At 36.8% G+C, this 24,717-nt stretch overlaps 1 protein-coding gene across 12 annotated transcripts in view; it reads right to left on the bottom strand.

Annotated features, from left to right (window-relative positions):
- The window catches only part of NLGN1 (neuroligin 1), an 896,042-nt gene that overhangs the window by 462,047 nt on the left and 409,278 nt on the right, over positions 1–24,717 (bottom strand). For 9 of the 12 annotated variants that reach the window (XM_084769311.1, XM_084769320.1, XM_084769317.1 and 6 more), the window contains 2 exons: positions 22,623–22,682; positions 15,262–15,414 (listed from right to left, as the gene is read on the bottom strand). In XM_084769311.1, coding sequence (XP_084625437.1) covers positions 15,262–15,414; positions 22,623–22,682 — 213 coding nt within the window. The remainder of the gene's footprint in view (positions 1–15,261; positions 15,415–22,622; positions 22,683–24,717) is intronic. The other 3 variants (XM_084769322.1, XM_084769314.1, XM_084769313.1) reach the window with 1 other exon arrangement.

Raw genomic sequence — 24,717 nt, forward strand, 5'->3', positions numbered from 1 at the left:
AAAAAAAAAAATCTCCATTGGGAACAGTTACCTCTATAAAGCACACACAGGCACCATCGCAATCTAATCATTTTTCCATTCTTTCTTTACTCCCTTCCTTTTCCTCCCTACAAGCCACCCTGTATGCCTCCTTGCTCCCCTTAAATTCATGGCCTCTTTCCTCAGTTACATGCGTATATGCATGGCCTGTGCAGGTGTATACTATTCCGTGTGTGCATTTTTAGAGATGATGACTTAGTGTTAGAAAGCCGGAACTGTTAACCTCCCTGTTGGGATTCTGGGCCATCACAGTCTTGGGCAGCACCTTGTGGAGGCAGCCTCTGGGAAGAGAAAGAGGAAACCAAAGGGCTTGGTTTGATGCCAGCAGCACATAGCCCATGGGAGAATGGATCCTGGGGAAAGTAAACACAGCTCTGAACTTTTGCTATTTCAAAGCATGATGAAGTATTTTCATGATAGAATTCAGTTTTTCCAGAACTGTTCTCTAACATTGAGGCATACATGAGAAATTCTTTGGAAACTATGCTTAGATATATTTTATTTCTGATGACTGGTTAGGTGTTTCATACCTTCTAATCTTAAATATAAGTGCAGGCCAGTAAGATGGACTCACTGGGTAAAGAGGCTAAACCTGACGACATTAGTCTGGTGCCAGTGATCGGGTAGTAGAAGTTAAGAATGAATTACTGTAAGTTTTTTCCAACCTATATATGTCATATGTCCAAACACACAAACATTAATACATGCACACCATGTACAGACACACACACACTAGACAAACAAATAAATATCTAAAAGTTAAAAGAAAGAAAATTATTGGTAGAATTTAAAGTGGATCAAAGACCTCAATATAAAACCAGAAACCTTAAATCTATTAAAATAGAAAGTGAGGAAGAGCCTTCAACCCACTGGCACAGGAAACAACTTCCTCAACAGAACACCATCAGTTCAGGCTCTAAGATCAACAATCAATAACTGAAATTGAAGCTTTTCATGAAACTGAAAAGCTTCTCTAAGGCAAAGGTCACTGTCAATAGAACAAAACAGCAGCCCACAGACTGGGAAAAAAATCTTTACCAACACTACATCTGACAGAGGGCTCATACCCAAAATATATAAAGAACTCAAGAAATGAAACACAAACAAAGTAACCAATTTTAAAAATAGAGTTCATAGCTAAACAGAGAATTTCAACAGAAGAGTCTTGAGAAAACTCAAAGAAATTTTCAATGTTCTTAGTCATCAGGGAAATAAAAATCAAAACGACTCTGAGATTCTATCAGACACCCATCAGAATGGCTAACATAAAAAGAAACTAAGATAAATAGTACATGCTGGCAAGGATGTGGGAAAAGGGGAACATTCCTCCACTGGTGGTGGGAATGCAGACTTGTACAATCACCTTGGAAATCAATCTGGTGCATTCTCTGAAAATTGGGAATAGCTCTATCAAAAGATGCAGCTATACCACTCCTGGGCATTTACCCAGAAGATGTTCCACCATAGAAAAAGGACATTTGTTCAACTATGTTTAAAGCAGCTTTATTCATAATAGCCAGAAACCTAAACAACCCAGATGTCCCTCAACCGTAGAATGGATAAACTGGTAAATGTACACAATGGAATATTACTAAGTTATTAAAAACAAAGATATCATGAAAATTTCAGACAAATAGATGGAATTGGAAAATATGAGTGAGGTAACAAAGAGCCAGAATATACACATGGTATATGTTCACTTAATATGTGGATATTAGCCATATAGTACAGAATTACCATACCATAATTCACAGATCCCCAAGACACTAAGTAACAAAAAGGACCCAAGGGAGGATGCTTAAATCTCACTAAGAAGAGTACATAGAATAGACAGAAGTGGATGAAAAGAGAGAACAGAGTAAGAGAGGGACCACAGAGAGAAATGAGTGTGGGGATCAGATGCAGTAAGAGTGTGGGGGGGTGGGGGGCGGGAGAAGATCAAAGCCTTGGAGACAGAAGAGAAACCTTGGGTGGGAGCACTGCTGAGACAAATTGGAGACCTACTATAGGGTAGGCTCCTAGAATGATATGGAGTGACTCTAGCTAAGACTCTTAGTAGCAAGTATCAAGGAGACTGAAGAGGCCATGTTGTAGCTAGACAGGACGAGTGGAAGGAGGGGAACACCAACCCATCAACAAAACCTCAACACAAAATTTACCCTGCGTACAAGATGTGCAGGGATAAAGTTGGAAGAGAGATTGAGGGAATTTCTAATCAATGCCTGACAGCCACCTGATGGGAGAGAGCCAACCCCTGACACCATTAATAACACTCTGCTTTGCTTGCAGAGGGGAGCCTCGCATAGTTGTCTTCTGAGAGGCTCCACCCAGGAACAAATCTGAACAAATGCTTAGACTCATGTGGCCAAGCATTAGAAGGACCATAAGGAGCCTTGTAGAAAGAGGGGAGAAGGACAGAAGCACTCAGAGGGGGAAAGAACTCCACAAGAAGACCAACAGAGCCAACTGACCTGCGCCCAGGGGACATGCAGTGACTCTGCAGCCCTCTGGTGGGGCTGTCTCGCCAGAACTCAGAAGGCAAGGTGCTGATGCACTCAGTCCTCACCTGACTTGATGTCTCTGGGGGTAGGGGAGCTTTTCTTAGGAGTAGGGGGAAGAGGAAGGTAGAGTAGGACCTGGAGAAAAGAAGGGAAGGGGATATGATCAGGATGTAAAATGAATATATTTTGTAACGTGAAATTCATCAACTCTGGTAATGTTTTCAAACGCTTTCCTGTTGGAGTCTTCTTTCTCTTCTTCCGGTTCCCTGTTCTCAACTGGCCATGCTCTCCTAGCATGAGCTCCCACAAAACTATGGCTAGTAATTTACATGAAAGGAGATGGTGACATTATGGAAATGAAAGACTTGTTTAATGAGTTATTTTCCTAGGTTATTTTTTAACTCATTTAATGAATTAAATGAAAATATGTATGAATTAGAGGGAAATGTTACTAAAAAAAGATTTTTATCTAATTTAATGCAGATTAGTATAAAATCACAGCCCTGTGTGGGATCCTTCTAGACATGTTCATTCTGAAATTACCCCTACTCTGGGCAAAGATTAACCAACCATTTTAACTATTTTAGTAAATAGCACAGATAAGTTTCTAAATAACAACAAAAGTGCTAAGATATATATGCTGAGAAGAAATTCCTCGAAATTAGGACATAACATGGTGCCATATATCCTGAGAAAACTCTAGTGAAATAGAATTTTGTACTAAAAAGAAATAATACATCTTTCTTAAAGTTTATTTTCATACAAAGTCAACCACTCAAAAAATGTAGCATAATTAAGTAATATAAAATCATTACATCTCTTTTTCTGTCAGAAATAATTGTGGCTAATTATGATAGTGTTACCACAAAGAATCCTTTTTAATGGTCTGTGTCTATTTCAGTGTGTTGAACATTCACGAAGAAAAATGAATTTTCTATACAAGATGCCATTTTCCCAATATCAAACACAATAAGCCAGAAACAATGACAAATATTAATAGGTTTTCGATGAGTTTCATCTCAGGCATTCATCTCTTCTATAGAAATGTAGAAATCACGTCATCTATGCTTTGGATATTTTTGCCTTAGAGTAAATCTATGGTTCTCATGCCACTAGCTGGTCAGAGAGACGTGTGGGCAGGTGGACATTCAAGAGAAGTTCATCTATGCCATTTCCAGTGCCACACACCCACAGCAAAGTTTAAGATCTCTCCTTTCTGCTTCTTTTTGTGACAGGAACTGCACACCAGCAACACAATTTCAAACTGATTGGACATCAAAAGGCAAAACTGATGAAAATGTCATCTTTTGCTCCTTTTACACATGTGTTTAAAAATATAATATTAAAGTGAATCTGAGAAATACTTCAACCTTGCAGCTTATTATTTCTGAAAATGCATGGTACATCTTTCCATCATATTGTACCTATCTCACTTCAAGCATCAATGTCCATTGCCATCTTCAGGTTCCTTCTTATCAGTATTTTCCATCTCCCACACACAGAGCACGGATCTGAAGAGCACACACTAAGTTCGTGAGGATGTAGACATCGCTAATGGGTTTTAATTCAGTTATATCTTTCATACATGATACTTCTAGGACAGGAACCATTTAGACCTGTATACCCAGAGAGCCTTCTTGCCTCTGCTAATGGAGTAAACTGTGGTTATCTATTCAAAGCTCCATCTCTTCTACGGGGTATGTAAAATGTGCTTTTCCATGTGGCTGCTGCCTCTTCCCGCCAACCTTCACAGTTTGAGCCCATATGCCGTATTCCCAGTGCACCTACACTAGGAGAAGCACGGTGAATTCAATTACAGGTTTACTGAAGATGTGTTGCTATCCTCACAGAACACTTTCACATTTTGAGAGTTTGGAAAACCTGGTAAGATCTGGGAATTATATTTTATTTTGGTTAGCAGGATTTCTACCCTTCTCCAGGTGCTAATGCACTCAACAATACCAGTGTGAAGTGTGAAGTGTGAAGAGTAGTCTGCCTGCGCTATGAGAGCAGAAAGAAGACAAGAGCTCACTTGATTTGAAGGACCAGAGATAGGATACTAATTTGGTCTTAATAACTGGGTAGCTGAGAACAAGCAACAGGTAAGCAACTGCACTGAGAGACAGCCAGACTGGAGTGGATGAAACTTCTCAATAAATAAAACAAAACAAAACAAACAAAAAAACCCACAGAGGCTGTGATGGTTTGAATCTTAAATGTGTCCATATAGTAAAAGGCTCATCACCTGCCTGTGGTGTCACTAGGGGACAGCACCACTTTCAGGTGGGGTTAAATGCATGGAAGTGAATACATGTCTAAGGATCCATATGGTGAAAGAAGAGAACTGACTCAACCCCCACATCTTGTCCTGTGACCTCAGCAAAGATACGTGGCATGCACAGTCACAGACAGGCGCACTTCTCACATGGCATGCACAGTCACAGACAGGCACACTTCTCACATGGTGTGGACAGTCACAGACAGGCACACCTCTCACACGGCATGAACAATCACAGACAGGCACACCTCTCACATGGCATGCACAGTCACAGACAGGCACACCTCTCACATGGCATGAACAATCACAGACAGGCACACCTCTCACATGGCATGAACAGTCACAGACAGGCACACCTCTCACATGGCATGTACAGCCACAGACAGGCACACCTCTCACATGGCATGCACAGTCACAGACAGACACACCTCTCACATGGCATGCACAGTCACAGACAGGCACACCTCTCACATGGCATGCACAGTCACAGACAGGCACACCTCTCACATGGCATGCACAGTCACAGACAGGCACACCTCTCACATGGCATGCACAGTCACAGACAGGCACACCTCTCACATGGCATGCACAGTCACAGACAGACACAGCTCTCACATGGCATGAACAGTCAGAGACAGGCACACCTCTCACATGGCATGCACAGTCACAGACAGGCACACCTCTCACATGGCATGCACGGTCACAGACAGACACACCTCTCACATGGCATGCACAGTCACAGACAGGTACACCTCTCTCATAGCATGAACGGTCACAGACAGGCACACTTCTCCCATCTTGCACACACAATACACATATAAAATTAGTACTTTTAAAAATGAAATAATACATCTTTGTTAAAGCTTATTTTTCCTAAAAATTCTAGCATTATTGAATGACATACAACTATCTTATTTCCTGTCATAAATAATTGCTACTAATTATGGTGATGGGTCCGTGGCATTGAAAAGAATATTAGAAGTCTGCCCCCTGCTTCTCTCTTCGATACCGAGTTTCTACGAAATGAGCATCTGTGTTATTCTGTGTACTCCTCTCAGTGATGTTGGCTCACCAAAGATGGCTTAAAGTAATGAAACCAAGAAAGCATGAACTGAAAGCTACAGGATGCTGTGTCACCACAAGTTTTCCTACTTTCTGAGTTGACTTATTTCATCATAGTAACAAAAACATGACTGACATAGATGGGAACATCTGCTAGTAAGAGTAACATTATTCTTCAACAGGCTTGAAAATTTTGCAGAAATCTGGCCCCTAGAGCTTAGGAAACCCCGTGGAAAGAGACAGGAAGAAGTGTTGGAGCTAGGGAAGACAAGAACACCGGGGGAACATGGGCTGCAGACTTCAACTAAGTAGAGCTCACAGGGGCTCACAAGGACTAAAGCGACAATCACGGAGCCTACAAGAGTCTGCACTTCATCCTATGTATATGTGTTGTGGTTGTATAGCCCGGGGTTTTTGTGGGACTCCTAACAGTGGGGGTGTCTCTAACTATTTCATCTGCTCTTGGGATCCTTTTCCTCCTCCTGGGTTACCTCACTCTGCCTTGATCTGAAGGGTTTGTATCTGCTTTTCTTGTATCTTATTAAACCATTTTCTATGAATTTTCCTGGGAGGCCTGCTCTTTTATTAAGGGAAATGAAGGAGGAGTGGGTCTGAGGAAGAGAGAGGAGGCAGGCTGGCTGGAAGGAAGAAGGGAAAACTGTGGTCAGTGTATATTGAAAACAAAAACTAAAAATACATTTTAAAAATAATTTAGAAAGAAAGAAAATTTCAGGGAAAAAAGAACAAAGCAAAACCATGGAATGGATCCCAGAAACCGTGTCAACCATTGAGATATTAAAAACTGGAGGAAACATTAAAGAAAAATAGAAAGCTGCTTTATTTTTAAGGTACTATGCCTGGTTGTGGTGTGTGGTAGAACTGCAAGTGAGTTTGGATCTAGGGTCAGCTGAAAGACACAAGGTGAGGAGAGACCGGAGAAGAACTCTGACTTAAAAACAAAAACAAAACAAAACAAAAACAAACAAACAAACAAAAAAGAACTGGTACAATTCAGAGTATAAGATCAATGAAGATGGAGCAGTGGCCGGATGGTTACAGAGTAGATAGTGCAAGGGAAGACTTGAGGAAGGAAACGAAAAGAACAGCCTGTGCCTGTAAATGAGATGCAGTCTATTCCTAACCAGTGAAAGGCAGAGAAGGTGCCAGCGCCTGGGGAGGGGCAGACAGCTGCTACAGGGGGCAAAAAGGCGCTTCAGAAGCCCAACAAACTGCTTGCTGCACTCAGCACCCGGCTCTAGTGTATTTGGAACACAGAAGGAGCTTCCTTGGATGGAGACTAATAGCATTTGTTGACGTAGTAGTAGTATAGTTTATTGTGCCACATTGTTTTTCTTAGTTGTATAGGACAGGCATGGAAGAGAATTCGCTGTCATCTTCATGAGGTGGGAAGGAACCTGTCACATGCTGTGGGTTGTCTCTGCACTAGTCTCTGCACTGAGACTCCGCTCCTCTGCACTTCACCTTTCCAAAACTGATGCTGCTCAGACCCAGCTACACTTTGCTGGTGCTTGGGGGCAGTCTTTTGCCGTTCTGAGTACTTCATTTTTCTCCCAAGGCTTTAACAACATTTAATTTCGGAATATTTTACCATGTAATCTTTACCTGTTTGAAAGACATAAGAAAATGCCCAATGGACAGGACATTCTTCACAGTTAAGTGGAGAGCGGGGTCTGACTTTTACACGAACTCTGGTGCCCCATATTTCACCACGTCCTCTGGATGAAGAGGCCTGGTGGCACTCAGAGGAAGGATAGCAGGCTACCAAGAAGAGACCTGATACCCTATGAGCGTATACAGGGGGAAGAGGTCGCCCTCAGTCACAGTCATAAGGGAAGGGAGTAAGGGGAAAATGGGAGGGAGGGAGGAATGGGAGGATACAATGGATGGGATAACAATTGAGATGTAATATGAATAAATTAATAAAATATATTAAAAAATAGAAAATGGCCACCAACTCTAAAGATGAGAGACAAAATGCATTTCATAAATCTCTATATTTACATTTCACTTCCACAATTAGCTTCAGAAGTGAAGATTTTTCGCAGCACTCAGTTTCTTTTTCAGAAATAGAACTCACCAAAATATTTGTTCATATCACTTTCACTGCCACTCTTTCTTACCACGAACAGGCAATATGATGGACTGAATCTGATTTTTCTACTCTTGTGACCACATAATAAGAACTTGCAGAGGACATTTTATAGATATGTGCAGAATTCATGAGTGAACAAATGAATGGATGAGTTAAGAGACTGACTTCTGCCCCCAAGTGAGGCAACATCTTTCTGTAGAGATCACTGGCTGAGGAACCTGGGACTAACTTATCTTTTTTTTTTTCAAAAATTCATAAAATATAGTACATTGTTTTAAGACAAGTCAGAGGCAAACTGTGGACAATTTGGAGAAAAAGAAACAACATAAGATTAAGAAGTCATCAGTCTTTTAATTACCTGGATCTACAATAAAATTGAAAATACTGAGTCCTAATGCCTTCAAAACTGTAATTTAAATGGTTTTCAATAATTCTATCTTTAATTAATCTCATTGTCAAAACGCTGGACAAATTTTATATTTAAAACTCTGTTGGTGAGTACTAAAGCAAGATTTCTAATTCCCCAGAAGACACAATTCACCTGGACGTGACGGTAACTATCGATATTGTTGTTGTAGGTATTGCCATGAGCTAGATGTCAGCATGAAATGAGGTGACCTGAAAATCGCACACATGTTAGCCCTGTTGAGTTGTAGAGATTCCATGCACATCATCTTAGAGGAAGTGGCAGACAGGAGCACATAGAATTTTCTAAAATTTTATGAGAAGTTTGCTATTCTAGAAGGGACTCATGCATGCTATTGACAAGCCAGGGCTGAGTCCCTAGGTTCCCCTTCCAGGGACCTCTTCAGAGAATGTAGTCTAGAGTGCTCTTCCTCCTTTCACTTGTCACTTACTTAGGACCCATGTGTAGCTCCAAAGGTGCCGGTGAATGGAGTTGCTAGCTAGTGAATATCATTTGCTGATTTCCAGTTATTTACTTTCATCCCTGACAGCCTTAAGGCAGCAAACACCATCTTTGGGATACCCTCAATAATTAACAGAGGTCTATGCAGACCACTCTGTACTTTACAGTAAAAATAAATCAATAAACATACCTTCAATATGTGTTACAATGATTTTATGTGTCTACATTAACTGACAATTACCAATACGTCATTTCTAAATTACATCATGTGTGTGTGGCTGGCTTTTTTCTAAGCTACCTCAAACATATTGGAAGTAGTTTGTAGAATAGAAATAATAAACATGTATTTTATTGTGCCTAACAAGTTACATAAGATTTTTTAAATCTTCCTCAATTAAATAATCTCTCTCCTTCAGAATAGTCATCTGAACACTTAATCAAACATTGATTAAGACCTAACCTTTATTAAAGCTCAGTGGAAAAAAAACGGGTATGTCATACAAGAAATTGATGGACCATCATACATTTCTATTGTTTCTAAATGTCTTTTAATTTTCTCCTTTTAGACATAAAATCACCAAATGCCTTGGTTCACTGGATTTTGTTCATACTATGCTGAATGACACTGTAGAAGTCTGAGCCCTTATCATTATGTTTTTTTATTGAAAATTGACAACAGGACAATATACTTTGATAGTTTTACATTTTTCTAGTAACACAATTTTCAGTCAATGATCTTATTACTCCATATTCCTTAAAAATGCAACTCATGTGATACCTTTCTCTGTAGTATAAGGTGAGAAAAATTATTAGCGCATCATTTTGATATTGTGTATCTTGCCCTTGCCTGGCAGTGGTAAGACATCTAGTGCCTTATCTTTTAAAGTGCTTTTTTGATAATAAAGCAAAGAATTATTTTCAAGGGTGTACACTTTCCAAATATGAGTTAAACCTGTTTGTGGTATCTCTACTTGTCACAAAGTACTTCAGTTTTTCAAGGTAAGAGTAATGTGGATAAAAAATAACAGCAAAGAAGCAATGATATTTTGTCTTCCTTTCAGCAAAACTCAGGGTCTTGTCGAAAGACTATGAATCCATGAAGAAATTCTGGGCTAAAAAGCAGAGTGACCCGAGAGCATACCTGGAAAGTATCAACATATAAACTGTGGCACGTGGTTATATTTTACCTTTACATATGTGGGCATTTTTGTTATTCATTTTGTTATAAATACATTTTGTTATTTTGAATTAGAGATTTTTTAAAATAGAGGGACATAGGAATGAAAAATAAAAACCACACATTTACCCATAAAAACCAAAGAGCAAAAATAAAAGTGTAACGCTTGATAATTATGTGTTTTTTCTTCTTTTATTTTTGATATTACAACATAATGACCAGCTATATGCCCTCTTTGCCCATGTTTATATTCATGGGACCTTTTTCATTAATTTTGCTACACACATATGTTAATGCATATTATAAGTATACCACAAAATTAGTGAGTCCCATTGAACTGGAGCACCTAGAATTCAAATGCAGATCCTATCTGCCATGTCCTCAAGAGCCCATTGCTTCTATTCTTTTAAAGTTCAGGCTTTTCTTTTTAGATATACCAGGCTTCTGACATAAATATTAATTTAGATTTAGAAATAAAGAACATAAATTACTATTTTCTACTGATTAGCTCACCTTTCCATTAATAAAACACTTTAAAAATGACAATGTTGTCTTATAAAAATATATACGATTAAACTGAATGTTACCAGTGATGGTTGATAACACTAGAACTATAGGTATGTATAATCTCTCTCTTGTATTATTTCAAGCCTTACTATAGGATCAACAATCTAGTTATAAGAATCTTGTTAACCAAGCTGAATATAGTAAAAACATAAAGTTTCTTAAAATTGGTTTCCAATAAATTTAGAAAAAATGTTTTGAAATATTTACCCTTTAATAGCATCACAAACCAATTATAATTTTCAATGCAGGTAAATAGAATAACACTTCAATGTTTTCACACTGATATATTATACTAAGTATTTATTACAAAGTAAAATATTTAATTGGATCTTTCCCCAAGATTTGTAGATTTCCAGACATATTTTAGGACTTTTGAAATCTGGAAGTTTCATCCCTACTGGCTATCTTTAATATTGCTAGAAGCGCCATGCAACCTGCTGGAGAAGAAATCATCAATAAATCTGTCATCATATATCTATCAATTCAGTGAGCTACAGGATGACTGACCTGGGAAGCTGTTCTCGTGGGCAATAGTGGCATGAAGAGCATGGAAGTAAGCAACCACTTTGTCACAAGATGAAACCCATACCTGGCCCAGTGATTTGTCCTGGCCTCTGTGTCTAGATAGATTCCAAGCCATTTAAGAGACCCTACTAGTATTATGCTGATAAAAAGACATAGTAACAACTCATTTAACCCATAAATCAACACAGCTCTGAATATTAATCTAGGACATCGCTGTCTCTAGTTGATGGTGTCTCACAACTAGCCAAGTTCAGTAAATAAGACTGTAGAATATTCAGCCCGAAAGGGAGCATATGTATGAAACATAACCTCTCCCAAGTCTCAGAGATCATTACAAAAGAAGTGACCATAAAGCATGTAATCTCCCAGGCTGATGAATGACTCAATGGAACATTATCTTCTGGAAACAACAGGGTAGCTACACATATGAGCTCACAGAAGTCACAAAATCCTAGACGAACCCTGATCATACCAAGTCCCAGCATGCAAAGTTGAGCAATTACTTCTTTCCAAGACATGGAGCCATTGGCAACTGTTAGCTGTACGGAGAGGAAGGGACAGTTTTCCCTAATAGTGTATCCATTGTTAGGTCAGTTGCTCACCAGCAGAAGACCACACATCCAAGAATATTTAGAAAACATAAATTGGTATTGAAACATTAAAAAAAAAGAACAGAAATAGAGAGAAAAGAAGGACTAAAGGTTATAGGGTTAGGGAAGTTTAGAAAGAGTTGGAGGCTGAAAATGATCAAAGGCCTTAGTGTAAAAAGTGTAAAAATAAATATCAGAAAACTTTAAAATATTATTGGCTAGAGTAAAAATTTGCACAAATATCTCTAACAGGTCCCTACCATATGAAGGTAATTCATTAAATTTCCATCAGATAACAAATCTTATATTTACTTAAGTTTAACACAGTTGCATTGAATTTTTCTTTTTACACTTAATGTAACAAATTTATTCTAAACATAAAGTAGTTAAAACACACCGTAAAATTAAATTCTTTGTTGCATTTATTCATTTTATGAGATTTAAAAACACGTTGCCATTTGAATGGTTTCTATTTTCAAAAACATGTGAATGTATTACAATCCTTCACAGTAAACAATTTATTTCATCACAATTTTCAACTTTTGCTCACTAAAAACACACATTTTCCAAGTTACAATCAAAACATTTTTCATAGAATATATTCTCATAAAAAAACATAACCGAAGCATTTCTCATGTTAACCAAGTTAATAATTTTAGCACCCATAAATTAAAGTATTAAAATGTAAGCAACTAATAATTATCATATACTCGTTTCTGAGATCTATGAAACCGTGATTTAAACAGCAGATGCTGAATGAAGCAGAAATAGCACTAACTTATGTCAAAGCTGGATAAAAACAAAACTTAAAGCAGGATAGAGCTAAAGTCTGGATATTTAGAGTAAGATACAGCGAACCAGGAATTTAGGGGTGAAAACGAGGTAATAAACAGCAAAGCAGAGTCCTACTTCTTCCCTCTTGTCTTTTTTGTCAACCTTACTGGTAGTTATTCTTCTCAGCACACAGCTGTCTATGTCATAGAGAAAGGTTATATGCAATCTTGAGGGGGAATGTGTGCCGTTCTTACAAATAAGACCACACAAGGAACTTACACCAACTACCAACCTCCAGAACAGACGGACAGATTTATTTAGTTTCCTCCGTGTTATCCTTAATTTTTAGAAAACAAAATATTTTCCCTACACAACATGCTTTCAATCTAGGGTCTTGGTTACTAGATAGTGGTGTGAATTTTATAGCTTAAGTATGTTTACTTTAGTACTAATCACTAAAAAGCCAAAGCAAACCAAGTATGACAGAGCAACAGGATCATAATTAACTAGTTACTAATTGCCTTTCCAAATTCATCTTCACAACAAAACACCAGAATCAAAAGACAGTAGAGAATCTTCTTTGGTATGAGATAAAATCTTATTTCATACCTAATTTTCAGTATTTACCACAAAACAAACTGAGTGAATAACTTTCTTTTGGAGCTCCCACCAAAGAATCCTTGGCTTCCCTTGGTTTTAGATAAACATTCACAGTGAACACCTCAAATATCTGAAGCCCTCACTCTTAGCTCAGCGGATGACTGTTGATCTGGCTTAGTGTGACTCATGTGAAGGACGCTGCCATGATACGCTCTGGTAATTTCTTCTTCTTGGATTATCTTGTTTGAATACAATTCATTTATTTGGAAAGAAATTGGCCCAAATCCAACTATTCTAGAATTAATACTTCTTTAGGCCATTTCATTAACATGTTTAGGTTTCTTCTTTTTTTTAAGAGTTTAATGAAAAGCAACTTGGGGATAAACATGATTCAAAGAAACAAACTGAAGACCAGACCAAACTGAAAAAACCCTTGTCCTCCATGCCAGTACTGATGCTGTTTGGACAGACCATGAAATGGAGTGAGTGCTTCATTGTTTTTGCTGCTTAATTTGTTGTGGTATAACTCAACCACACTGTGTTTTTAAAGAACAAAATGTAAGCATGTATAGAGAATTTAAATCAATGAGAAATCCTTACTAGATCTAAAGGCATCCATAACAGAGGAACCAACATTTTCAAAAGGAAACAAAGGAAAGGGAAACATTTCCATTAACTTAATCACAAAGCTCACCATAAGAAATCGTGCCATGACCACAACCAAATGTTGGAAAAGACACCATACATGTGGCTACAAACACCAACTTCATACTTAGCATTTCGTTGAAATTTTCAGACCACAAATATGTCACGGCACAGTATTTTCAATTGGAGATAATTGAAAAATATTAAAACAATAGCTGTTAAAATGGCAGAAATATAGAAATACTATAAAAGAAAAACATTGAGGTATTAAAAGCCTTTATGTGAAAATGTTCTCTAAGAATAAAATAAGATAAATAAGGTACTTAGAGATAATTATGAACACTTTTTTCTTTACCTTCTAATAAGCAGAGTTTCCAATGGCGAGAAGTGCAACCAAACCCAACAAAACAATTCTAGCTGATCAACACATGACCAGACACTCTTCTCTACCTCTATTGATGAAGGGCATCCATTATACCATCCAGCCAACTCCATCCTATTGTCAAAATATCTTATGAAGACTGAGACAGTAAAAGCTCTTATTTCCAACAGGGCAAAAACATAGTATGGTATTAAAATGATATAAAATAGTCCATTATTCAGCATTTTTTCCTAAAATTAGAGGACAAAAATAAAAAATAGAATATCTCTTTAACTAAACACAATAGTTTTGAGTCTTGAAGCTGTTACAAAATATTTAGAACAATTAAGTTAAAAAATAAAATCTTTGGGGGATTCATTATATTTTTGAGCAAGTTAGATTAAAATACCACTATTTTTTATTCATCATTGTCAATACCCTGACATACATTGGTAAAAGAGCAGGTTATCCTTTAAAATCTGATTAGAAAATAAAAAGGCATTTTACGGAGTAAAGTTTTTCTATATTATTTTTTCAAAACTCTGGATTTCAGCTTCGACTCTGTCTTCCTTCTGAGAACACTGTGTATGACTGAACTGACTTTCACTTTAAGAAATGAATGCATGCTTTTCCAAATTAAATCAATCAAATCTATAAAAATATAGCCAGAAATCTTATCCTTCATTATTATGGGAGCACAGAAAAAAATAAAAGAAAGGGAAGATCTATATGACAATGGTAAGCAGTGACTTCGCCACATTAGCCCTGTGTTGGTTAGAATACAAGATTCTAGAAGGAAGTGTAAAGCTGTGTCTAAGACCACAGACACAACACTAAATAAATGAAAAGCCAAATAAGTAAATATTTGTTCAGAGACTAGAACTTTAAAGCCGTTGCCATCAATTTCTGACTTTCACACTTCTGTTTGGTCAAACCACAACCTTCATCCCAATAACAGCACCTTCATTACATTCTACTCCAAGTATAGAATTCCCCAAGTTGCCTTTACTTAATGTATAAACATTGAAAGAATGTTTGTTGAATCTTTAAAAACTTTATGTTCAAAAAAACCATAATCAGGAAGCATAAAAGATAGCAAAGCAAAACAAAACTATTCCATGCTTTATGATGAGCGGTGGAAGGAGTTAAGAGATGTCTTACCGAGTACCCCAAGCCGATAGTTGACTGTGATGACAATCACATTGCCATAGCTTGCCAAGACACTCCCATCATATAGATTCCCAGTACCTTCCATGTAAGAGCCACCGTGGATGTACACCATCACTGGTTTGGGACCCCCACTGTCCCGAATATCTGCAAAACAAAGGGTTGGCAATTATTCTTATCCTCAAAAACATGCATAATGAAACACAGTACAGTCTGCATTTTAAGGATAGGAGGGCATGATTTTAATGTTAAATTGCTGTTTTCTTAAAGTGTTTCTTAAGCAATTCCAACTAAAAGCTACTGAAAAGAGAGGAACAGGCACCCACTATATTCTAAAACTTTGTTGTCAAAAGATGGGCACAGTGTTTACAAGCTATGAAGTAAGGGTAACAGTTCATTTCCATCAGGACTCAAGTAAGCAGTCCCTCCCCTATTACTGTGGAGCTGTGTATCAAATGCAACGTGATTACATTAGGTCATTTGTGAATATAATTATACCATTGTATTATTCATTTCAGAGTTTAATCACTGCTTAAGTACTGTCAAATGATTGTTTAGACAGTAAAATGATGTGCATCTGAACACCTGTTGTTGACACATGTATGGGAATGTTATTTACATGATGTCTTTAGAAAAGCCACGGGTTCACTCATCTAATGCAAACTCATCTTTGGTAGGAAAAAAAAATGACAAAATGGTATGTGCACTACTTCATATAGCTAATGTCTTTTCTTAGCCTGCCTTTGAAGGCATGCAGTTAACCACGTGCATATGAGATGGCCAAGCTAAGGTCAGCTGTAGATGGTGACAGTGATATTAATGTGACTTCCTCCCAGTCTCAATCTCAGTCATTTTATTTTGATAAGGCACACTGACCACAACTATGTAATTTTCAATAGAAATGCAGAAAAAAAAACATAAAAACGGGGGGCGATTTAGTCAATTATAAAAATGTAGTAATCTCTGTTGAAGGAGCTCACCAGTGTTATGATTCATTCATAAACACTGAACATATCAAACTATGAATATAACTAAAATACTAGTATTCTATAGCAAGCTGTGGCCCTGTGTGCTCATGAGTAACATTGGATCAATATATTATTTTTCACACTGGTTTGAAAGTCTCATTTGAAATTGTAGTTTAATTTCTTTACTTTGGAGTGTTTTAATCAAACTAAACTTTCCTACAAACTTTCAGTGGAGAAGCCAGCTTTCAGTGGTGGCATAAGATGTAAATCATAGAACTCACTGTGATGGTCGAGGGATGGTTTGCCCTCCCTTTAGGAGTAAATGGCCAATTTAAATATCTCATTTTTTTATTATGATAGAGGATTTTTTTAAAATGAAAACTCATTTTCAGATCAAAACTTGCAGGTTTTCTTGTGTATTCAAATTCCAAGTTGAAAACACAGCCCATGGCACAGCTTGGAGACATTTTTTTTTACAATAATCAAATATTCAGGCAACTGTTACTTTATTATTATTATTTTTAGTTTCTTCAATTTCATAATTCATTTAAATTAATGGCTGTCATTATTATATGTTCACACATTAGCCTTACACTGGTTATAAGCTGTCCCTTTAAGAAAGATCAATGTTAAGTGACCTCTGCCCTTGTGTATTCTTGCCTCCCTCCCAGATGTATGAACTTCAGAATGTCCTGCTTCTGGGTAAGAAGAGCACTTTTACATTGTAAGCATCTGGTGGTCATGGTCATCACATTTATCTTCTGAATGTCTTTGGCCAGCAAAAGGCATTCTCCTATTTTTAACACTTTGTTTATTTTATTCTATGTTTATGAGTGTTTTCCCTGCATGTACACATCTGAGCATCATGTGCGTGCCTGGTGACTCAGCTCCCAGAGAGAGTCCACGGTCCTCTGGAGCTAGAGTTATAGACAATTGTGATCTGTCCTGTGGGTGCTATGAGTTGAGCCCAGTGCTCTAGAAGAACTGTGGCCCCTGTGCTCCCACCTATATGAAGATCCATGGGCTCCTGGAGTTGTCAAAGCCAACCAGGGGAGCAATCCCTTTTCAGATTGTTAAACTCCACTCCTAAAATGCCTGCTTCCTACACACAATTTTAGCTTCTTATTTTTCTTGTACGTTTGGCATTGAAGAAGCAATAATAAATTATTAAACTGAAATCATTAGCCAAACTGTTCGCAGCAGACACTGTACTCTGCTAATTGTATGCTTGGAGGAAGCACAGAGGGAGGCTGTTTCAGAATTCTCCTTTAATTAAAATTACATAGAATTACAAAGCACCCACTGTGAACAGTAATGAAGTCTTGGTAAAGCCATTCTGTTCACCTGGAAGACAACCGGCACACACCGAGAAGACTAGCCCTGCACTTTGCAGCAGACCCACGTGGACAGTGTCTCAAAGTGCAAATATGTCAGAAAATGCTAGGGTCAATAACTAGGCAAACTTCTTTCTTTTTCCTTTAAATTTATACTTTAAGGAATCACAGATATTTGGGTCAGTTTAAATTTCCAATTCAGTTTTCTCAACTTTTCAGAGATGTTGGTCTTGCCTAAAAAGTTAGAACATTGAGCCCGTCCTTGCAAAGAAATTCAGTTACATCATAATGCTGTGTACTTCATATTTTCCTTTTGAAGTGACTCTCAACTTAAATAACATAACTTGTATTGATTACTAAAATAAACTAAAATTTCTAAATCTGAATTAAATTACTATACGTAAACCTTGAGAATACATTGGAATCTTCTACAATAACATAACAGAATTTTTTGTGAGCAGCCCATTTTTGACATGCTTGGCACATTTTACTTGTTTGCCCAATCCCTAAATCTTTTTGCTCTCAATAATAAACAGTTAAAATTGTAACTATCTACTTTGTTTTTTAAAAACAAAACAAGATATTGATCAACGGAATTGATATACAATTCTTCATATTGAATAAATAGCTACTTCAGACTTTACTAAAATTTGTACTACATGGGTTCCTAAAATACTAACTCAGCTCCAGTCAAATTGTAAGTTTTCATAAGCATATTCATAATTCTGCTATTTGTGTTAAGTCTTGTCAAACACATGGAATTTGGCAGGAATGGAATGGTAAAGGAAATCCTATATGGAGGGCTATTATCCTCCAAAATATTAAGAAAGAACTCTAGGAATACTCAGACTAAAATAATAGTAGTCTCGGAATATGGACATTTAGCCTTAGTAACCATGGCAGCCTACTTAGAAGCTAATATTTAGATCAAATTAGAAAATGTCAATGAGCTGCCCCAGTTCATAAAGAGTGTCTGTGCTTGAAAACTATGACCCAGGCTCATACTTTCTCTCAACGGTCCCAGTGAAATATGGGCAGACTTATAATTCCTTAAATATGGGTACTGGTTTCTTTTAAGGACCCGTGGACTGGTTAATTGCCCATATTTTAGAGGTTTTGGGGATGTAATAGCCTTTAGCTTGTGAAGCATTGCTTTAATTAAACTTTTGTCTCTAACATATAAAGAGACACTTGAATACGTGTCCATGCCTTTCACTCATGTTTATGGGTACCAACTCCTAGAACTGCTAGAGGAAAATAGAAGGCTTGGCTTAATTTGTTACTGTTAAGCTAGACACAAAACAAACAGATATGTTGGTTACAAAATATATGAGAATCTACAGAGCAGGTTTTTTTTTTTTGGAAACTTGAACCTCTATTGAGATAGTAAAATTGTGACTAAATATTAATGTGCCAACATGGAGATATTTTTGCCACAATTAAATATATCTCTCCAATTTTCTTAGTTCCTAAACTAAGTTGAGAAAAACCTAGATACTGTTTTGAAATATTTTTATGACTTTGGATTAGCCTGTAAGACACAGAGTTCTTTTGATTGTTGTGAATTATAAGGTAAGAATGATGTGACTGTGTTTGGACTAAAGATGGCTGCAGACAGAGCATTAGAAGTACAGTCCATGCAGAGCAGTCCTTAATGCGGCTGAGGGAACAAAGGACAAAAGATGATGACCTCAGAATACAGTGGCTGAGACAAGGCCAGGGGATTAGGGCACAGGAAAGCTTGGGAGAATAGCCATCTAACCTGACTCCCAGGGAGGGAGGGAAGCGCTGTTATTTATGCGCTTTGCCAACAATACAAACGGGATATTAGATCATCTTGATTTGTATCACATCTACAAAATGACTCTAAAAGAATTAAATAGGGGATAGCCAGGCTTTACTAAACATTTTCTTCACGAAATATCTGAATTAATCTTTCTTGTCTCCGAAGTAATTATGCAATGAAACACAGAGGAATTGGTTGTTAGAACTTAGGGGTAGAAGAGGGGACATCCTTTAACACTTAAAAGTATTCCTTGACTTGGTAGCTCTAGAAAAGTAGCTTCCCAGGACTTGAATGGCATCTGACACCTAAACAGGGATTTAGGGTATTTTTTAATAATGAACTAAAAATGTTAGGTGTGACTGAAAATTGGTCTGTAAAATAGATGCAGGTGCTACAGGGTTTAACTCACTATCAATACCCAAAGGTGTTATACATAAAAATTAAAATTATGTTAGAATACAATGTACCAGGCAGATATGTTATACAGAGTTTATTGAATGAACATGGGGAAATATGGAAAGGGGGAAGGGGTACCCCAGAAAGAGAAAGTAAAGAGAGGGTTAGAGAGAGGGAGAGGCAGAGAGAGAGAGAGAGAAAGAGCTATGTGGAGGGTCTGTCTTTTATATGGCCCTGGGCAGGGCCATGCCCCCTGGGCAGGTAAGCAGTGACATCACAGGTAGGCAGACTGAAGCAGAATCCTAACATTAGGTGCCTACTCTGAACATGTAAATAATATATATGGGAGCTCTCTACATCAATGGGAATATAACCTGATTAAATCAGCAACTGAAAAAATATTAAACTACAGTGATGATATTCTAGCCTTGTCACTATATTTCCAAAATTTGAACATCACAAATATCTCCAAAAAGCAGTTCTCTATATTAACAATGTGTATAATATTGGATTCTCAGGAAATTTTAAATTTCCTTATAGCACAAACTGAGAATATTCCCTATGTTCTATGTAGACTAGACATTTCTGAATGTTTGACTCTATCAGAACTAGTACAAGTTTATCCTTTAACTATTTAGGACTGGAAGCTGTTTGTCTTAGGCAGTGGTGTTTAATTATTTAAAATTAATCGTAGTGATTATCTTGTGTTTAATGGTTCCTTCTTCATTGGCATCCATGGTAAATGAATAAATAATCGAATAATCATAAATTACACTGTAGCCAAAATTCCTTTTTAATGATTATTTTATTTGTGTGTCTGTGCGGCATGTGTGTGCATGCACATATCTAAAGAAAGAGAGGGGACATCAGAGCTGGAATGGCAGGTGTATGTGATGTGCATGGCATGAAGGCTGCATTCTGATCTCCGGACCTCTAACAGAGCACTGTGCTGGTTTGAGTAACATTGGATCCCATGAGCTCAAACATTTTCATGTTTCATTCCTAGGTAATGAGCTACCAGGAAGCATTAGGAGGCGTGTCACTAGGGGTGGGCTTTGAGCTCCATGCTCTGTGTCTCACTCTGCTGCCTGAGGATGTGGGTGTAAAAGGTTCAGCTACCTTCCCAGCACCATGCCTACCTCCTGGTGCCATGAGCTAATAGTCTGAGCCTCTGAAGCTGTGAGCCAGTCCCATTTAAATGCTTTCTTTTGTAAGAGTGGCCTTGGTCATGACGTCTCCTCACAGCAATCGAACACTTAAATATGCAATGCGATTTCATAACTACTGAAACATCTTTCCAGGCTGTTAATAATTCTTAAATGTTATAAAGGGCAAACATGATAATGTAACAATTAGGCTTTCAATATTTTACATCTAGCATGTAAGTTTTTATTATAGAAGATTTCTTGAATATGATAAACAAAAATTAAAATTAAATAAATGAAAATTGTTTTTGAAAGTTATTCGGCCATATACTCCTTCCACATTTTGAGAGAATTCCTCTGCTGACCTGGGAGCAGATTATTCATTTTGGAAATGCCTTCCTACCTTCTTATAAATATCTTTCTGATTTAAAAGTTGGGGGTAAAAATATAAAATCACAGATTGTATTAATCACTTCTATAAAGTTGTAATTAGGGTAACATACAATTAAAAAGCAAAAAATTGTACATTAAACAGAAAATCCTGAATGGAAGGGGATGGGTTGAATGAATCGAAGCTTAGCTAAATATTAAGTAGAAAGACAGATGCCCAGAGAGCTAGTGGGTACTTAAATTTACCAAGCAGTCAGAACTATAAGCTTTAAGACTACAGGGAGGATGAAAAATTCAAATGTTAATAAATGAAAAATATTTTAGTATACGTGAAGGATAGTAATTTGAATTTATAAAACTTTATTTCATATCATTTGACTTTATAAAAATTATACATCTTTTGAAATGAAAAGATATACCTGTGATCTCAACTTGTTTAAATGCCTTTACATTTAGCAAAAATATTTGTTAGAATCTATTTATTTTATTTTTTAATCATATGTGTTTACACCTCTGTGTTTGGGTGTGAGTGTGTGTCAGTAAAGGTACCCATGTTGGCCAGAAGAAAGCTCAGGATGCCCTGGAGTGGAGTGACATCTGACCTGGGTACCAGGAACTGAACTACGGTTCTGTAAAAGTACAGACAGTTCTGCTAACCTTAGGACATGTCTCCAGCTTCATGAACCGAGTAATTACTAGTGGACCCAGGGACCTACATACAGATACTTTTCCTTATTATTTACCGTAATAGCTGTGGTGCCTTTGCTGTCTCTACAGTATCATTTCACAAATGTGATATTTAAACATAACAACACAAAGCAGGATCTTTTAAAAATCTAAGTCATATTGGTCAAGAAACACTTTGCTTCAGCTTGTTTCTCTTTTAATAGAGCATGGAGTACTTTTGAAAAAAGAAGTAAAATGTAAAAAATGATAAACAGTCAAATTGGCCAAAGTATTTACACATATTAGCGCACATGCAATGGGTACAAGGACTACAGGGGGACGTTTGTTAGTTAAAAGAATGTGACGGGTTCATCAAAACATGGGATGAAACATATCAAAAGTCAGTTCAAGAAAACCAAAAAAAAAAATGCCCCTCTTTTTAAAACATCTTAGTGGTTGGCATCAAAATGTAACATTCACTTTAAAAAAATTGTAAATGCGTATTTATATGTAACAACAAGCAAGAAGACAAAACACATCCAAAACAGGAAGTAAAAAAGAACTCTTCAAAAATAGACAAGAAGTGAAAAAAATAAAAAATAAAAAAAGAAGGTGTGGAAAAAATGATTGCGGCCCTGGTCATGCAAATAGATTTGGTGGAGAAAAATACCTTCATCTTCAGCACCGTCATTATCACCTAAATCATCTGTCTGTTTCTTTGTAAGGGGACCTAGGATTGAGAATGGAGAAATGGAAGGAAAAAAAAAGACAATTCAAGAATAAACAAGATTGAGGGGGGAAAAAACAAACGTAATACTAAATTCTCAAGGATATTTCAAAAAAAGACCAGGGAAGTGGTATATCACAGTTGGCTTTATTTTTAAGAAAAAAAAATTCCCCTTACCCAAAATAGCACATAGAATTGGCTTCTGAATATTTTCAGCATTAAAAATTCACTATGGCTTAGTATTTCCATCATAGGCCAAAGGAATGATTTTTTTAAAAAAAAAAGAAAAAAGAAAGAAAGAAAAAAAGGAAAGAAAAATACCCACTGCACATAAAAAGTAAACAATTCAATTAGTTAAATCTAGTTGATTCAGTCAGTGTCCTTTCTTATTAATATTTATGAAAGTAATAATGATATAGCAAGTCAAACTATAACTCACGACAAAAAGATAACATTAGAAATAGAAAGATAGAAATGTTTTTTAAGTTGTTCTTTTCCTGCTTTATAAAAATTTTGTCTTTGTATGATCATTACCACTTGTACTTTACACATTTTTAATTTATACATTAAAAAAATCTGTGACTTTTTAAAATTACTTGTCATGACACAAGTACTCCCCCGTGTGCTTTAATTTAAATGTTAGTTGTGGATTTAAGGCAATTGTCACATGCAGAAATGTATCAACAGATACTTTTGTCACTTGGCAGAGAAAAGGTACCTTCAATTGATGACATGTTTAGCTATCAAAGTAGTTAAACAGTCAGGGATAACACTTCAAAATCAACTTTATAAAACATCACGCCATTGTGCAATTTCATGCCCAGTGTATTTATAATAGGATCATGTTTTAGAAGAATGATTATATTAAAACACTGTGAATGTTTAATAAATGTTTTATTATCCCTAACAATGCTAATTTGTTAGTATAAAAGAACACACCAAAGGGGAAGTCAGAGGCCATAGGAAAGTAATTTTAAGTGTCATAAAATTGACATACTCAGCACACAAATGCAAGTCAAGCGCCACATTGCCTTTCTGAGTACCAACAACCATTTAATTTATATGACATTTCATAATCCTCATGCAAAAAGCAATCTTTGAAAACACAGGACACTCTATTTAAATGGACAGCCAATCACAAAGCAACAATCAAAATAATTTTGTCATGCATAATGTAATAGTATTGGAAAACAGTCTGTGAAGAAATGGGCAGTCACATCTTGATTCCAACCATGTAAGTAGTGACACAGCAAGCACTGGCTGGAAGCACACCAGAGGGCAGGATTGGTAAACATCGGACACAGAAATTTCCACCTTTTCAGAAGTGACCTTTCATTATGCTTGCAGTTTAAAACTAAAGCTATTGTAACATCCCTCAATGAATAGGAAATACCATAACAAAAAGAAATTTTTTTTCAGGTCGTAGAAATACTGGTGAAGATCAAAACATTGAAAAACTAAAACTTGGTGATATAAAGCAAAGTACCTATTAGGTTCTTCAATTAGAAGGTCATGGTATCAAAGTCATTCAAAATAAAGACACAAGGGTGCAAAGCAAGTTCAGTTAAAGGATTTCATAAACACACCTGTAAACATCATTCTATTGAAAAAAGCTAGTTTGAGGGGCAGTTTATGTTGATTGATTCTCAGCTGCAGGCTCACGGATATCCACATTTAAGGTCTCGGTAAAGTGCAAAATGCACATCGGGTTATCTGATGCTTAATAACTGTGCTTATAAGCTTAATAACAGTTCCTAAAAATATAAATATGTTTAAATCCCAAATTTTAAAATTGGGGAATTGAATAGTTGAAACACTTCCAATTTCAAAATATCCTTCAAAACACTAAAATTATATTACCTGAATATTAAAATATTTTTAGCATTTCTGTTTTCTAAGATCCTATATAAATATGGCTTATGTTAGGATTCTGCTTTAGTCGGACTACCTATGATGTCATTGCCTACCTGCCACAGGGGCGTGGCCCTGCCCAGGCCTATATAAAAGGACAGACCTACCCTGCCCCTCTCTCTTACCC

This window comes from Acomys minous (assembly GCF_964271855.1).
Source record: "Acomys minous genome assembly, chromosome: 19".
Lineage (NCBI taxonomy): Eukaryota > Metazoa > Chordata > Mammalia > Rodentia > Muridae > Acomys > Acomys minous.